The 17,543-nt window shown below is 42.4% G+C and overlaps 1 protein-coding gene across 1 annotated transcript; it reads right to left on the bottom strand.

The window, feature by feature from the left end:
- Positions 1-1,105: 1,105 nt before the first annotated feature.
- Positions 1,106-15,660, bottom strand: PDCL (phosducin like). The gene is made up of 4 exons (XM_065879351.1): positions 15,509-15,660; positions 13,758-13,934; positions 4,713-4,894; positions 1,106-2,516 (listed from the first exon to the last, which is right to left on the bottom strand). Exons 2-4 carry the CDS (start codon positions 13,927-13,929, stop codon positions 1,965-1,967), a joined length of 906 nt encoding a protein of 301 aa, XP_065735423.1. The 5' UTR covers positions 13,930-13,934; positions 15,509-15,660; the 3' UTR covers positions 1,106-1,964.
- Positions 15,661-17,543: the final 1,883 nt, after the last annotated feature.

Genomic DNA, 17,543 nt, shown 5'->3' on the forward strand with positions numbered 1-17,543 from the left:
AGACCATAATATCAATATATTTTCATCTCCAATGAGAACCAGTAGATGGCTTGTAAAAGCTTTTAAAATGTTTCTGTCCATTACCCAATAATTCCTCTTCTAGAAATCTATACTAAGAGAATGATCCAAAATATAGCCCAAAATACAAAGTGTTTTAGCAAAAAGCTAGGAATCTAAATATCCAATATTAAGGGTCTGGTTAAATAAAGTATGGCATATCCAAGTGACAGAATATTATCAGGCTGTTAAAAATTATTTATTTAGAATTTTTATAACATGTCAAAGCATTTATGATATAATATTAAACAAAACACAGAACTAAATTCAAAAAGCTCTCAATGTATTAAAAATATTAAAAAAACTGGAAGAAAATAAAAACACTGACAACAGTTGTCTCTGCCTCTAATAATTTTCTATATACTTTCCACACACTTTCTACAATGAGTTTTTTTAAATTAAAAAACCATGCACTTTCTTTTTGTTGATTAACTACAAGAGATACTGTCATGACCCTTCTACAGTTAGTCAATTCCTAAATAGCCAGGAAAAGCAAAACTGAACTTTAAAGCTAACATTTAATTACAGATTACATTTTCCCTGGCCCTACACTGTACATATTTTAAAGTAAAAAACATGAGGGGAAAACTCAAAAGACAATCATTATTATAAACACACAGAAAGAAGACCAGAAAGATACCTGTAAAAATGATTTAACAGGGATTATTTTTGGTTGGTGGAATTACAAAGCTTTTCAATCTTTTTAGCTTAACAATTTTTGTTACATTTTCTACAATGAACATCAATTACTTTTGTAATAAAAAGTCTTTGCTGTTTTCAAGAGAACACCACCAAGCAAATTACAGCACACCTATACAACAGTATAAATAGCCACTTTAAAATGTTGTAAAAGAGTGTTTAATAACATGGAAAAACATTTGCTATATTAGCCAACCATACTATAAAACAGTATGTTCAGAATGATCCCACTGTTTTGTTTAATAAGCAAACAAAATGTCTGTGTACACAAAGAAAACACCTTGGAAAAATATCCCAAAATATTAATAGTGTTTTACCCTAGGTGGCAGGATTATTCTAAGTTTCTTAGTTTTGCTTCTGTATTTTCTGTATTCTATTGAATATTAACTTTTCCAATATGCAAAAAAGTTTTAACAAAAGCTACATGAAACCAAAAAATTACCTTGTTAAATAAAAAAGAAACAGAGAAAAAGATGAGCAGGGGTATCTTAATTGAAAGATCTTCCTTTAAAAAGGCTTCCCAGCTCTATCTCAGCTCTAATTTTCAAGCCAAGCTGGTCTTTCAGCATCAAGAGGGCAGTCCATCTCGATCCTTCCTCTACTGTAGACTTAATAATGCTTGAGCAGGATATCGACTCTGGCGACAAAGGTCACCCCCCTCTTGATGGGGCAAACATACACGGCCTGGAACCTTTAAACAAGACCCTGGGAGAGAATACGGTCTAGGGGGAAAAAATTTAACTGCCTTCTAAGACTATGAGTCTGATTATAAGTAAATATAATTTACAATCATTTGATGAAGGAAATGTATTACTTATGTTGCAAATAACACACTAACTATAGAATTATATTCCCGGACCTGGCAGAGACCTCTGAGATCATCTGAAGACAATTTCCAGGACACTGTCTTCAGAATGCTATGTAAATACTGACTGGAAACAATAACAGAGATGTCATGCTAGAGAATCTTAAGTAAACAGTTCAAAAGCCTGGCTTCCTGTTTATACAATGTTAGGTCACTTTATGGATAGCCACAAGGTGATTCAGCATTCCGATTTGATAGAAGAATTTCTTGAGTTGACATATCATAAAAGGGACTACAAAGAACAGCAGAAAAGCCAGAAGACACAGAAAAGAACGAAAATAAACAAAAGGACGTGTGTCTTCCAGCCCAAACAATGAGAAATTTATGCCACCAGCCCAGCCATTCAATCTATTTCCAAATCGCTATCCTCGCTGTGGCAGGTGGCTGAGTTACACACAGAGGTTACCAACAAGACTTCCTTTTCTGGAAGCAATCCAAACTCCTGGAGGAAAGCTTCAAGGTCCACCGCAAAGAAATCTTCCCCCAGCTGGTCAGTGACACGGACAAAGTTGCCAATCAGCTCGCCCCCCTTGTAGATGAGCAGGGCGGGAAGGGCGTTCCTGGTGAAGCGACTGCTGGCCCCGATCACTGAGCTCTTCACCCGGCAGAACTTGACGGCTGGGTACTCAGCGGCCAGGCAGATCATGCAACCGTTCATGGCTTCGGTCCCTGGGATGCCATCCTCGTAAATATGGACCATGATGAGGGTGCTCTTCTGCTCTTTGTCAATCATGTCCAGAAACCCTTCTCCACTGGGGATTTCAAAAACCTGCTTGAACTGGGGCCCCTGGTGGAGCTGCTGCCGCATCTCTTCCATCCTCTGCTTCCGGTACCGCTGCAGGAACTCCTCGTCGTCTTGGTCCTCGTTCATCATGGCAAAGTCCTTCAGAGTCATCTGCGGGAGGACCAGCAAGTGAGCGTAAGAAGCATAAACCCAACAGTGACATGGGTGACACAAGATGTATGAGGCGCCATGCTAATACTCTAGATGTGTTATACCTCACTGAAATCTTCTGATAACCCCATCGGGAAGGGACTTTTATTACCCTCACTTTACAAATGAGGTTCTGAGACTTGAGATTATCTGTATAAGTTCACATAGGTAGCAAGTATAAGACCAGGATTCAAACTAGATTTTTTAAAAAACCCAGGCTTTCAACTACTGTGTCATAGCGCCTCTCCATCCAGACAGGCAGCATCAGATAACATCACTTCGTGAGCTTTTGTCTTTTTGTCAGTCCTGACAATGGATTAATTATTTTATCCACTGTTTTGTTTTTGTTGAAAAGACAACAGGACATTAAGGAACCTGAACACTCATAATCCCTGCCCTGCACCACCCTCCTTGCCTCCCACGCCAAAACATACAGCCATACACATTCTAAAAATCTATTCTTCTTTTTATTACCAGTCACGTGCTAAAACCATTTCTGCTTTTATAACAGCAGCTGTGGGTGTACCAATTAAGCTATAGCCTGCTTTTGCCAATTAGCACTATTATATCATAAATTATTCCTCATGCTTCCAAACGTGTTTTATAAAATTATGAATAATGTGGCCTATTTTGCTTAGCCAGTCCCCTACTTCTGGCATTCAGGCAGTTGCCAGTTCTGTCTCATTGCAACAACCCAGCAGGACTGCCCCATGTGATCATGTGCTGTGTGGCTTTGTCTGGTCTCCACCGCAGCTCAAGGAAGCGCTGTGAGCCGTGGGCATGTTGTCCTGAAGCCAGCTTCCATTACAAAAGCATTCTCCGTCTCCTGCCCTGGTGTAGCAAGACGTCCCTGCTCCTGTGATGAAGCCCAGCTCTGCCTACCCTGGCACAGATGAGAGGGTGGCGGCTGGGAGGCCACACCAGATCAGGACACGTGTTGTTACTGCATCACAGCCAGAGCCATTCTTCTTCCCCTCTCACTGCTCCCCCACCAGAGCGGTTCTTTCTGACCTGTTATGGTCTTGCTTGAGTCTAATGCCCTGAAATCATCCTCCTGGTCAAGGCAAACTCCTCACTTAATCCTCTTGTCTGCTCCCCGACCCCGGCGGGTATTTCCAGCCAAGAGCTGCTTTGGGCCACAGCCAAATGACTTCAGGCACTTCTAGACATCCTTCCGTGGTCAGAGACAATGGTGGGGAATTAAAGGATCCTTTTGAAGAACCCTTTGGGAAGGTAAGAGAGAGTCAGGGACCTAGTTCCAAATATCTTCCACAGTGTCTGCCTGCTTCTACTGTATCGCTTCACTGAAATAAATTCTCATGAATAGAGTTCAGATGAAAGAGAACAACATCATGGAAAGAACAGGAAAATCTGGGTTAGAAGCCCAGTTCCTATTAGCATTTCTTAATTGCACTGCCCTGAACAAGTCCCCTCCCGCCTCTCAGCTTTGGTTTCACCATCTGTAAAATGGGGATAATATCTCCCAATCTCAGAGGTTTGTTTCTGGCTCAAGGTAAGACCTCGAGAAAGGACAGGAAACTCACATTTCCTGATCACTTTCAACCGGCCTGTGATGGGCACTGTATGGAGAGACTGACCTCATTTAACCAACGACAAACCAGAGTCAGAGTGGAAGAGACATCGCCACAGTTACTAGTGGCACAGCTGAGATTCAAACCCAGGTGTGGCCAAGCTATGACATGACTGCACTTTCTCCTGCACTGCACTGCTTCTTAGTATCTTTTTTAAAATTTATTTTATTTATTTATTTTTGGCTGCAGTGAGTCTTCGTTGCTGCACAGCTTTCTCTAGTTGCAGTGAGTGAGGGCTACTCTTCACTGCGGTGCGCGGGCTTCTGATTGCGGTGGCTTCTCTTGTTATGGAACACAGGCTCTAGGCGTGAGGGCTTCAGCAGTTGTGGCACATGGGCTCAGTAGTTGTGGCGCACGGGCTTAGCTGCTCTGCGGCATGTGGGATCTTCCTGGACCAGGGCTCGAACCTGTGTCTCCTGCATTGGCAGGCGGATTCTTAACCACTGCGCCACCTGGGAAGCCCTGCACTGCTTCTTGGAGGCCAAATCAAACCCTTCCGCCTCTTGAATCACTAAGCCCAGCAGCCAGGGTAGCCTCTGAGAAAGGCCTGGGCGCTTCTAATTACCTTCCCACTGATCTTCTCCTGGAGGTCCTTCTGCTTCCGCTGCTCCTCCTCTTCGTCCACATGGGACCTGCAGCTCATGGACAGCTTCTTGATCAGCTTCTCCATCTCCCGGCACTGCTCCTCCCGCTGCTCCGTCTCCAGCTGTTTGAAGCGGCGCCAGTCATTGATCACGCCTTTTGGACCTGAGGTGGGGTGAATGTGGAGGTGACCAAGGATGAGCGAGGGATTATGGGCCAGCGCACATCTGTCTAAAGCTGGCTCCATCGACACCACAATGACACTCACACAGGGCAGCGTGGTCTACACGCAACCACGTCCAAGGCAGCCCAGTTTGCAAATTAAAGGGCCATGCGAAGGCCCAACATTAGGAGATGCGTGAAATAAATTCAGATTCATCTACTCAAAGGAAAACAAAGTGACTCTTAGAAAGAATGAGGCAGCTATATGTTCCCTGCCATGAAAAATGTCCAAACATATTAGGTCAAAAAAAAGCAAAATGCAGAACAGTATCATGGTATGATCCTTTAATTTTTAGAAAAAGGACTGCATGTCCATGTATAAATATTTACAGATATTTGTATATGTGCATGTACACTTGTATGTCCACAGAAAAATAGGTAAACTGTTAACAGTGGTTGTCTCTAGGCAGTGAGATCGAAGGGGACTGGTGAGAGAGAACTTTTACTTTTTTCTTACTATGTTTCCGTATTATCTGACTTTTTTTTTTTTTTTTTTTGCAGTACGCGGGCTTCTCACTGTTATGGCCTCTCCCATTGCGGAGCACAGGCTCCGGACGTGCAGGCTTAGTGGCCATGGCCCACGGGCCCAGCCACTCCGCGGCATGTGGGATCCTCCCGGACCAGGGCATGAACCCGCGTCCCCTGCATCGGCAGGCGGACTCTCAACCACTGCACCACCAGTGAAGCCCTATCTGACTTTTTTAACAAGATTGTGGCAGGTTGTTCTGTTAGTCAAGCTACCCCCAAACCCCCCTGTCCCCATGCTATATAGCCCTGCCCCTTACCACATGACTTGCAATACCTCCTGTGGGATGAGAACATGTATCCCCAGCCCACTGATGTGGGGCTTGCCCATGTGACTTGCTGTGGCCAATGGATTCTGAGCAAAAACGCAATGAGTCACTACATGTTTCCAACAGCCCTCTCTTGCTCTCTATACTTGGTCATGAGAACAGCATGTCCCAGACAGGGGCTGCTCCTTGAGCCTAGTTCCTGGATGATAGGACATACAAAGCAGAAGCGGGGCAGCTGCTGACCCCAACAGGCAGCACGCAACATGACTGAGAAATAAACCTTTGTTGTCACAGCCACTGAGACAAAAATATAAACATCTGTATAAAGAAAACTTTAAAATGCTGCCAAGAAACACTACAAAAGACCTGAATAAATGGAGCAACGCCATATTCCTGGCTAGGAAGATGCAACATCACAAGGGTACCAATTATCCCCAAATTAATCCATGTATTTAACGTGTTTCTGATGAAAATATGTGATTACACACATGTGCCTGCTCCTGAATTTGCGGTGGAAAAATAAGAAAGCAAAAGTTCAGAAAATAATAAGAAAGCAAAAGTTAAGGAAATAATAATAAAAATAGAAGGGTATTGTATGGGGGGGGACCAGACCTACCAGATACTAAAACATATTATAACACGATACTTAAAAACAGTGTGATATAGCACAGTAAAAGACAAATCAGTGGAAGAGACTACAAAGTATGGCTAAAGATGCAAATATAAGCAGAAATTCAGTATGTGATAAAACTGACATTTCAAAACAATGGAGAAAAGATGGTTTATTCAATAAATGATGCTGAAACAACTGGGCAGCAATCCAAAAAAAATTAAGTTGGAGTCCTACCACATACCTTGCACGGAAACGAATTCCAGATAAATCATTGTGTTAAAAAAAAAAAAATCATAAAAATACTAAAAAAAAAAAAAAAGGCATGGGACTGTCTTTTTATAATCCTGGAGTGAAGAAAGGCCTTTTACATAAGAAACAAAACTAAGAAAGTATAAAAGAATGCTTTCAAGCACATAACAATTAAAAAAACTTTCTGCTAGGATAAGAACAAAAGCCAAGAGTCAAACAATAAACTGGTAGAAATATTTGCAACTCAAACCACAGATTAATTTCCTTAATATATAGCTTCCTAAGAAGAAAAAGACCAACTACCCAATTTCAAAAATGAGCAAAGGATATGAATACAACCTTTAAAATTATGAAAAGAGGCTCAACATCACTCCTAAAAAGACAGAAAATAAAACTATGGTGAGTTGCCATTTGCCATCCATAAGGATGGCAAAGATCAAAAAGTCTGATAACATAGTAGAAGGTCACATATATGGGGAAATATCACACTCCTGCTTAAACTATAAACCAGTACCAACTCAACTGACAGCAATTTGGAAATAATAAAATGTAAAAGTGTAAATATGCCATTTCTCGGAATTTATACTACCAATATACTCATACCCATGATTTAGGTGATATCAAACACCTACCAATTTGAGAAGCTGGATTCAAACGCAGGCTAGTCTGTTGTAATCATCAGCATGCTGCTATGCATACATATTCATGTTGTGCAGTGAAATGGCTAGAACCATGCACAGTGAAATGGTGACATTAGGTTATCTCTGGATGCGGGTCTGGAATTAGAAGTGATCACGACCCAACACCAGTCCCTCCCATCAGGAAACTTACACAAGCCTCTTAGATAGCCTCATGCACCAGAGGGCAGACAGCAGAAGCAAGAATAACTACAGTCCTGCAGCCTGTGGAACAAAATCCACATTCACAGAAAGACAGACAAGATGAAAAGGCAGAGGGCTATGTACCAGATGAAGGAACAAGATAAAACCCCAGAAAAATAACTAAATGAAGTGGATATAGGCAACCTTCCAGAAAAAACATTCAGAATAATGATAGTGAAGGTGATGCAGGACCTCGGAAAAACAATGGAGGCAAAGATCGAGAAGGTGCAAGAAATGTTTAACAAAGACCTAGAAGAGGGCTTCCCTGGTGGCGCAGTGGTTGAGAGTCCGCCTGCCGATGCAGGGGACACGAGTTTGTGCCCCGGTCCGGGAAGATCCCACATGCCGCGGAGCAGCTGGGCCCATGAGCCATGGCTGCTGAGCCTGTGCGTCCGGAGCCTGTGCTCCGCAACGGGCGAGGCCACAACAGTGAGAGGCCGGCATACCTAAAAAAAAAAAAAAAAAAAGACCTAGAAGAATTAAAGAACAAACAAACAGAGATGAACAATACAATAACTGAAATGAAAACTACACTAGAAGGAATCAATAGCAGAATAACAAGCAGAAGAACAGATAAGTGACCTGGAAGATAGAATGGTAATTCACTGCTGAGGAACAGAATAAAGAAAAAAGAATGAAAAGAAATGAAGACAGCTTAAGAGACCTCTGGGACAACATTAAACGCAACAACATTCACATTATAGGGGTCCAAGAAGGAGAAGAGAGAGAGAAAGGACCCAAGAAAATATCTGAAGAGATTATAGTCGAAAATTTCCCTAACGTGGGAAAGGAAATAGCCACCCAAGTCCAGGAAGCGCAGAGAGTCCCATACAGGATAAACCCAAGGAGAAACGCACCGAGACACATAGTAATCAAATTGGCAAAAATTAAAGACAAAGAAAAATTATTGAAAGCAGCAAGGGAAAAATGACAACATACAATGGAACTCCCATAAGGTTAACAGCTGATTTCTCAGCAGAAACTCTATAAGCCAGAAGGGAGTGGCATGATATACTTAAAGTGATGAAAGGGAAGAACCAACAACCAAGATTACTCTACGCGGCAAGGATCTCATTCAGATTCGATGGAGAAATCAAAAGCTTTACAGACAAGCAAAAGCCAAGAGAATTCAGCACCACCAAACCAGCTCTACAACAAATGCTAAAGGAACTTCTCTAAGTGGGAAACACAAGAGGAGAAAAGGACCTACAAAAACAAACCCAAAACAATTAAGAAAATGGTCATAGGAACATACATATCAATAATTACCTTAAGCATGAATGGATTAAATGCTCCAACCAAAAGACACAGGCTTCATGAATGGATACAAAAACAAGACCCATCTATATGCTGTCTACAAGAGACCCACTTCAAACCTAGGGACACATATAGACTGAAAGTGAGGGGATGGAAAAAGATATTCCATGCAAATGGAAATTAAAAGAAAGCTGGAGTGGCAATACTCATATCAGATAAAATAGACTTTAAAATAAAGAATGTTACAAGAGACAAGGAAGGACACTACATAATGATCAAGGGATCAATCCAAGAAGAATATAACAATTATAAATATATATGCACCCAACATAGGAGCACCTCAATACATAAGGCAACTGCTAACAGCTATAAAAGAGGAAATTGACAGTAACACAGTAATAGTGGGGGACTTTAACACCTCACTTACACCAATGGGCAGATCATCCAAATTGAAAATTAATAAGGAAACACAAGCTTTAAATGACACAATAGACCAGATAGATTTAATTGATATTTATAGGACATTCCATCCAAAAACAGCAGATTACACTTTCTTCTCAAGTGCACAGGGAACATTCTCCAGGATAGATCACATCTTGGGTCACAAATAAAGCCTCAGTAAATTTCAGAAAATTGAAATCATATCAAGCATCTTTTCTGACCACAACCCTATGAGACTAAAAATGAATTACAGGGAAAAAAATGTAACAAACACATGGAGGCTAAACAATACATTATTAAATAACCAAGACATCATTGAAGAAATAAAAGAGGAAATCAAAAAATACCTACAGACAAATGACAATGAAAACACGATGATCCAAACCCTATGGGATGCAGCAAAAGCTGTTCTAAGAGGGAAGTTTATAGATATACAAGCCTACCTCAAGAAACAAGAAAAGTCTCAAATAAACAATCTAACCTTACACCTAAAGGAACTAGAGAAAGAAGAACAAACAAAACCCAAAGTTAGCAGAAGGAAAGAAATCATAAAGATCAGATCAGAAATAAATGAAATAGAAAGAAAGAAAACAATAGCAAAGATCAATAAAACTAAAAGCTAGTTCTTTGAGAAGATAAACAAAAATGATAAACCATTAGCCAGACTCAAGTAGAAAAACAGGGAGAGGACTCAAATCAATAAAATTAGAAATGAAAAAGGAGAAGTTACAACAGACACCGCAGAAATACAAAGCATCCTAAGAGACTACTACAAGCAACTCTATGCCAATAAAATGGACAACCTGGAAGAAGTGGACAAATTATTAGAAAGGTATAACCTTCCAAGACTGAACCAGGAAGAAATAGAAAATATGAACAGACCAACCACAAGCACTGATATTGAAACTGTGATTAAAAATCTTCCAACAGGGCTTCCCTGGTGGCGCAGTGGTTGGGATTCCACCTGCCGATGCAGGGGGCGCGGGTTCATGCTCCGGTCTGCGAATATCCCACATGACGCAGAGCGGCTGGGCCAGTGAGCCATGGCCGCTGAGCCTGCGTGTCCGGAGCCTGTGCTCCACAACGGGAGAGGCCACAACAGTGAGAAGCCCGCGTACCACAAAAAAAAAAAAAATCTTCCAATGAACAAAAGTCCAGGACCAGATGGCTTCACAGGTGAATTCTATCAAACATTTAGAGAAGAGCTAACACCCATCCTTCTCAAACTCTTCCAAAAACGTACAGAGGAAGGAACACTCCCAAACTCATTCTATTAGGCCACCATCACCCTGATACCAAAATGAGACAAAGATACTACAAAAAAAGAAAATTACAGACCCATATGACTGATGAATATAGATGCAAAAATCCTCAACAAAATACTAGCAAACAGAATCCAACAACACATTCAAAGGATCATACACCATGATCAAGTGGGATTTATCCAGGGATGCAAGGATTCTTCAATATATGCAAATCAATCAATGTGATACACCTTATTAACAAACTGAAGAAAAAAACCATATGATCGGGGCTTCCCTGGTGGCGCAGTGGTTGAGAGTCCGCCTGCCGATGCTGGGGATACGGGTTCGTGCCCCAGTTCGGGAAGATCCCACGTCCCGCGGAGTGGCTGGGTCCATGAGCCATGGCCGCTGAGCCTGCTCATCCGGAGCCTGTGCTCCGCAACGGGAGAGGCCACAGCAGTGAGGCCCGTGTACCGCAAAAAAAATAAATAAATAAAAAAAAAAAAAAAAAAAAAAAAAAAACCATATGATCAGGCTTCCCTGGTGGCGCAGTGGTTGAGAGTCCACCTGCCGATGTAAGGGACGCGGGTTCGAGCCCCGGTCCGGGAAGATCCCACATGCCACGGAGCGGCTGGGCCCGTGAGCCATGGCCGCTGACCTTGCGCGTCTGGAGACTGTGCTCCGCAACGGGAGAGGCCACAACAGTGAGAGGCCCGCGTACTGCAAAAAAACGAACAAAAAAAACAAACCATATGACCATCTCAATAGATGCAGAAAAAGCTTTTGACAAAATTCAACACCCATTTATGATAAAAACTCTCCAGAAAGTGGGCATAGAGGGAACCTACCTCAACATAATAAAGGCCATATATGACAAACCCACAGCAAACATCATTATCAACAGTGAAAAACTGAAAACATTTCCTCTAAAATCAGGAACAAGACAAGGATGTCTACTCTCACCACTATTATTCAACATAGTTTTGGAAGTCCTAGCCACGGCAGTCAGAGAAGAAAAAGAAATAAAGGAATACAAATTGGAAAAGAAGAAGTAAAACTGTCACTGTTTGAAGATGACATGCTACTATACGTAGAGAATTCTCAAAATTCCACCAGGAAACTACTAGAGCTAATCAATGAATTTAGTGAAGTTGCAGGATACAAAATTAATGCACAGAAATCTCTTGCATTCCTATACACTAATGATGAAAAATCTGAAAGTGAAATTAAGAAAACACTCCCATTTACCATTGCAACAAAAAGAATAAAATACCTAGGAATAAACCTACCTAGGGAGACAAAAGACCTGTATGTAGAAAACTATAAGACACTGATGAAAGAAATTAAAGATGATACCAACAGATGGAGAGATATACCATGTTGTTGGACTGGAAGAATCAATATTGTGAAAATGACTATATTACCCAAAGGAATCTACAGATTCAATGCAATCCCAATCAAATTACCAATGGCAGTTTTTACGGAACTAGAACAAAAAATCTTAAAATTTGTATAGAGACACAAAAGCCCTGAATAGCCAAAGCAGTCTTGAAGGAAAAAAACAGACCTGGAAGAATCAGACTCCCTGACTTCAGACTATATACTACAAAGCTATAGTAATCAAGACAATATGGTACTGGCACAAAAACAGAAACATAGATCAATGGAACAAGATAGAAAGCCCAGAGACGAACCAAAGCACCTATGGTCAACTAATCTATGACAAAGGAGGCAAGGATATACAATGGAGAAAAGACAGCCTCTTCAATAAGTGGTGCTGGGAAAACTGGACAGCTACATGTAAAAGAATGAAATTAGAACACTCCTTAACACCATACACAAAAATAAACTCAAAATGGATTAGAGACCTAAATGTAAGACGGACACTATAAAACTCTTAGAGCAAAACATAGGAAGAACACTGTATGACATAAATCACAACAAGATCTTTTTTGATCCACCTCCTAGAGTAATGGAAATAAAAACAAAAATAAACAAATGGGACCTAATGAAACTTCAAAGGTTTTGCACAGCAAAGGAAACTATAAACAAGACATAAAGAGAACCATCAGAATGGGAGAAAGCATTTGCAAATGAATCAACAGACAAAGGACTAATCTCCAAAATATATAAACAGCTCATGCAGCTCAATATTAAAGAAACAAACAACCCAATCCAAAAATGGGCAGAAGACCTAAATAGACATTTCTCCAAAGAAGACATATGGATGGCCAAGAAGCACATGAAAAGCTGCTCAACATCATTAATTTTTAGAGAAATGCAAATCAAAACTACAATGAGGTACCACCTTACACCAGTTAGAATGGGCATCATCAGAAAATCTACAAACAACAAATGCTGGAGTGGGTGTGGAAAAAAGGGAACCCTCCTGTACTGTTGGTGGGAATGTAAATTGATACAGCCATATGGAGAACAGTATGGAGGTTCCTTAAAAAACTAAAAATAGAATTACCGTATGATCCAGCAATCCCACTACTGGGCATATACCCAGAGAAAACCATAATTCAAAAAGACACATGCACCCCAGTGTTCATTGCAGCACTATTTACAATAGCCAGGTCATGGAACCTTAATGCCCATCGACAGACGAATGGATAAAGAAGATGTGGTACATATATACAATGGAATATTACTCAGCCATAAAAAGGAACGAAATTGGGTCATTTGTGGAGACGTGGATGGATCTAGAGATTGTCATACAGAGTGAAGTTAGTCAGAAAGAGAAAAACAAATATCGCATATTAACGCATGTATGTGGAACCTAGAAAAATGGTACAGATGAACTGGTTTGCAGGGCAGAAGTTGAGACACAGATGTAGAGAACAAATGTATGGACACCAGGGGGGAAAGCCCCGGGGGATGGGGATGGTGGTGTGATGAATTGGGCGATTGGGATTGACATGCATACACTGATGTGTATAAAATTAATGACTAATAAGAACCTACTGTATTAAAAAGTAAATAGGGCTTCCCTGGTGGCGCAGTGGTTGGGAGTTCGCCTGCCAATGCAGGGGACACGGGTTCGTGCCCCGGTCCAGGAGGATCCCACATGCTGTGGAGCGGCTGGGCCCGTGAGCCACGGCCGCTGAGCCTGCGCGTCTGGAGCCTGTGCTCCGCAACGGGAGAGGCCACAGCAGTGAGAGGCCCGCGTACCGCTAATAAAAAAAAAAAAAAAGTAAATAAAATAAAATTTAAAAATTAAAAAAAAAAGATTAGTTTGAAAGAAAAGAAGTGATCACAAGACTTCTGATACATATTTAATGGACATTTTTTAAACCTGTTCCCAGAGCACAGGATTTCCAGTACCTGTGTTAACTGAGATGCCTTCGCTTGCCAACTCAGCATCTGCAGGCATGGAACTGCCGGCCAGGGCACCCCTGCCTCTGTCCTTGTCCTCGTGGTCGCTGTCCTCATCCTCGCTGCTGCTGTAGTAGTACTGCAACTTCTCCCCCAGTAACTTATCATCCAGGGTCGTCATGGTGCCTGGGAGAGGGCGACATAGCAGGCTCTTTGCTGGCTTGAATCAGACAGACATGAATCTGAAGAGTTAGGGATCACCTGTGCTCAGATCCTATTATGCACAGGACCGTAAGAGTGACTGTTTTCATAAGCAGGATCTCAGCAAATCCATACCATGACCATGCATGATAGGGTTTATCATGTTCTTTCTGTAGAAGGTAAAATTGAGGCTCAGATAAAATTTCTCTGCCAACCTTTACAGCAAATGGCGGAGCTGGGCTCAGACCCCAGGGATTCCTGACTCCAAGAGACTGAAGGTGTGAGTCACTGTCTTCTGAATAGTATACACTGAAGTAGGGTGGTGGCTTGGAGGAAACTACTGACTGACTGAACGTCTTATCTACACATACTCTTTGGTTTACCTACCAAGTAAGACTGCTGGCAATTGAAAAATTGGTAAGAATCCTCATGAGAAACTCCAAAAAGCAGCATCAAGAATGGGATGCTGACTCACTGTTTGCCTAAGCCAATCATTCATCTGTCTCTTGCCTTCCACCTCCCAATCAGCACAGCGACGGTTAGGATGGATGGGCTCTGAAGTCCTAATAACTTTGGTTAAAAGACGGGCCCATGACAAGATTTTAATCACTCCCCAGTGTTTAAAGGACAATGGTTAGAGCCAAGCTTCTGCATCAGAAGAAGCCTGGTACATTCTGGGAGAAAGGTACAGCTTAGTCCCTGCCAGGCCTGCTTGCAGATCGCACAAGGAGGGGTTGTAACTCCAGCACCCCTTCCTTTAAGCATCCAAATACCATGCATCTTTGATTAAAGGCATCCCCGAGCCTGTTAGACTCCATTACAAAGTGACTCTCCCACCGGGCGGGGAGGTCTTGCAAACAGAGACCTCCAATGCCCAGCACGAGGCCTCTATACAATCTGTCAAGCTCATACAGAGGCAGCCTGAATCAGTGGGGGAATCCGGTGACCCGGGCAGTCAGATGAGGAGAGGGGTACGTAAGAGGCAGGATTGAGAAAAAGGCGCAGGTACACGGCCGGGCGCAGGGAGGTGGAGAGAAATAGGGGGACTAAACCTAACGTAAAGAGGCAGAGGGACCAAGCCGGTAAAGGTGGGAAGAAAGAGACGAGGAGGAATGTGTGCTCGGTGAGGGCGGGGCCGCTGAGGAGGCGGCAAGCGCAGGGCCAGCGGAGGGGCTGGTGGGAGGCGGGGCCTTTTGGGGGAGGAGTCGAGGGCGGGGCCAGCGGGAGAGCTGGCGGAGGGGAGGCCAGCGGGAGGGCCGGCGGAGGAGGCGGGGCCTTTCGGGGGAGGAGTCGAGGGCGGGGCCAGCGGGAGGGTTCGCTAAGGAGGCGGGACCTTTGAGGGTCGAGGGCGGGGCCAGCGGAAGCGCGGCGGAGGGGCGCGGAAGCTCTATGGGAGCCCGAGGGAGGTGGGGCCTGCGGAGACTGGGCAGAGAAGTTGCGGAGAGCGTGGGGGGGTCGAGGGGGCGCACCGACAAGACCGTCTCACCCAGGCTCGCCGACCACCCGTATTCCACCACCTCCCACCGGTATTCCATACCCGCCGCTTCTTCCCGGCTGACCTCAGTGCAGCTACCCGGCCTACCTCAGTCTGGATCCCTTCAGGCTGGCACTTCGGAAGGAAGGGAGCGCTCGGCTGGAGAAAGAGAAATGGGTCGGCGCCTTGAGCACTAAGAGAAAAGCCGCCTGAGTCCCGACTGCGCGGACCAATGAGGAGGCCTTCCTGCGTCAGCGCGGATACACGCTGCCCAATTAGAGGAAGCGTATCCTGGCGGCCAAGGGAGAAGCTACGGGTCCTGCATGGGGACAAACATCTTGACAATAATAATACGCTTCTATTTTTATTTTTGTTTTAATTTGAACGAAAGGCCACACTAGATATGCCCAGCTTTGAGCAGTAAGAACAATTTCGTTACCTTTGAAGTTTCCGAAAACATTCCACATGTTTTTTTTTATTGATTCTTAATCACATCACGTCTATTAAGACAGAAGACAGACTCGGACATTAATTTGCCCAAGAACACATAGCCCTTTTGGATTAAAAAAAGAAGGAAAAAAAAAAAAAAAGCCAAGTCCAGGACAACTAAACGCAAAGTGAAATCCTGGATTGGACCCTGGAACAGAAAAAGGACGTGAATGGCACAACTGACGAAATTTGAACAAGGTGTATCAAGTAATAATATTATTGTATCAATAGTTTTGATAATTGTACTACGGTTATGTAAGATGTTAATTTTAGGGGATTCTGGGTGAAGAACATAGGGGTACTCTATACTATTTTTGCAACTTTTTGTAAACCTAATTTCACATTCTGAGCCCTTATTGAGATGTCCAGTACACAACACGAAGTAGCTCATGGAAAGCTTTGTGTAAATTGAATCATTCGAAATATACTAAAACAATACACCCTTTAAAATAGGTAAGTTTTATTTCCCTAAAGTTTGAGAGATTCTGAATTTGTGGTTCTACACCACCTGCAATTGTCTGCAAATTTGTATATGTGCATATTTTTCTGAGAAGCTGATTGTTCAGGCTACCAAGAGTCAGAACCCCCATCCTCAAAGTTAAGAACAATTCATATAAATAGATCCTACGGTAACTTTTTATATTTTTTGTTTGCATAATGAATAATCAGATTTGTGAGAACAGCCAACTTGAATATGCTTGTGATCTGCTGTTAAGTGACAAGCCAGGACCCAGCAACAGTGCCTCTGTGTAGGAGAGTCCCCCTAAATATTTGTTAAATGAATACTAGATGAATGCTTTGCTTTTTTGTTTCTACTCACATCTCCCTGAAGCAGGGGTCTTCTTCATGCATGATGCTCCTTTTCCTTCAAAATTCACTTTAAATTTAAGGCTGCAATCCTCATGGGGGTCCTCAGAGCTGCTCAACAATCGTAGTTGCCCGACTCTCTAAGTGAAGCAGTTCACATCTCTTCTCTCAAATGTTCAACACCCTTTCCCCTCTCCTCGCCTACCTTATGACCGCGATTCTTATTTCACATGAAAAACAGAAGCAATCAAAAGACACTTGCACCTTCAAAATGTACAACAACCCCCTGCATCTGTACCTGTTAAATGAATCACCAGTGCAGCGGATCCGGCTCCTCCAGCCTAGTAAGGAAGTCTGCTCCTGCAGTTACCTCCTCTCTCTCTCCCCTGCATATTCAGGCTTTCTTTCTAATACTTTCTATTTTCTTTCTAAAATTTTCCTAGTTTTCATTTCTAAAAGAAAATCCTCTCAGATACCATTTTCCACTGTTCAGATTGTTTTAAAAAAAAAGTTTGATAACAGTGAGACTGTGGGGAATACATGGCTGGTGAAAGTATAAGTTGATACAACTCTTATGGATGGCAATTGAGAAATATCTATCAGTATTGCAAAAACATGCCTTTAACCCAGCAATTCCACTCCTGGAAGTTTATCCTATAGATATACTTGCATGAATGTATTGTTTAAAAATAAAGGAACATGGAGAACATTATGTATTAGTTTCCTGCCTTTTGCAATAAAAAATAGGAATAATATTTTCTTATGTGTGCATGAAGAAAAGAATTGAAGAATATACAAGAAATAATAAATTCAGATGGGAATCA

Source organism: Phocoena phocoena, chromosome 6 (genome assembly GCF_963924675.1).
Source record: "Phocoena phocoena chromosome 6, mPhoPho1.1, whole genome shotgun sequence".
Taxonomy (NCBI): domain Eukaryota; kingdom Metazoa; phylum Chordata; class Mammalia; order Artiodactyla; family Phocoenidae; genus Phocoena; species Phocoena phocoena.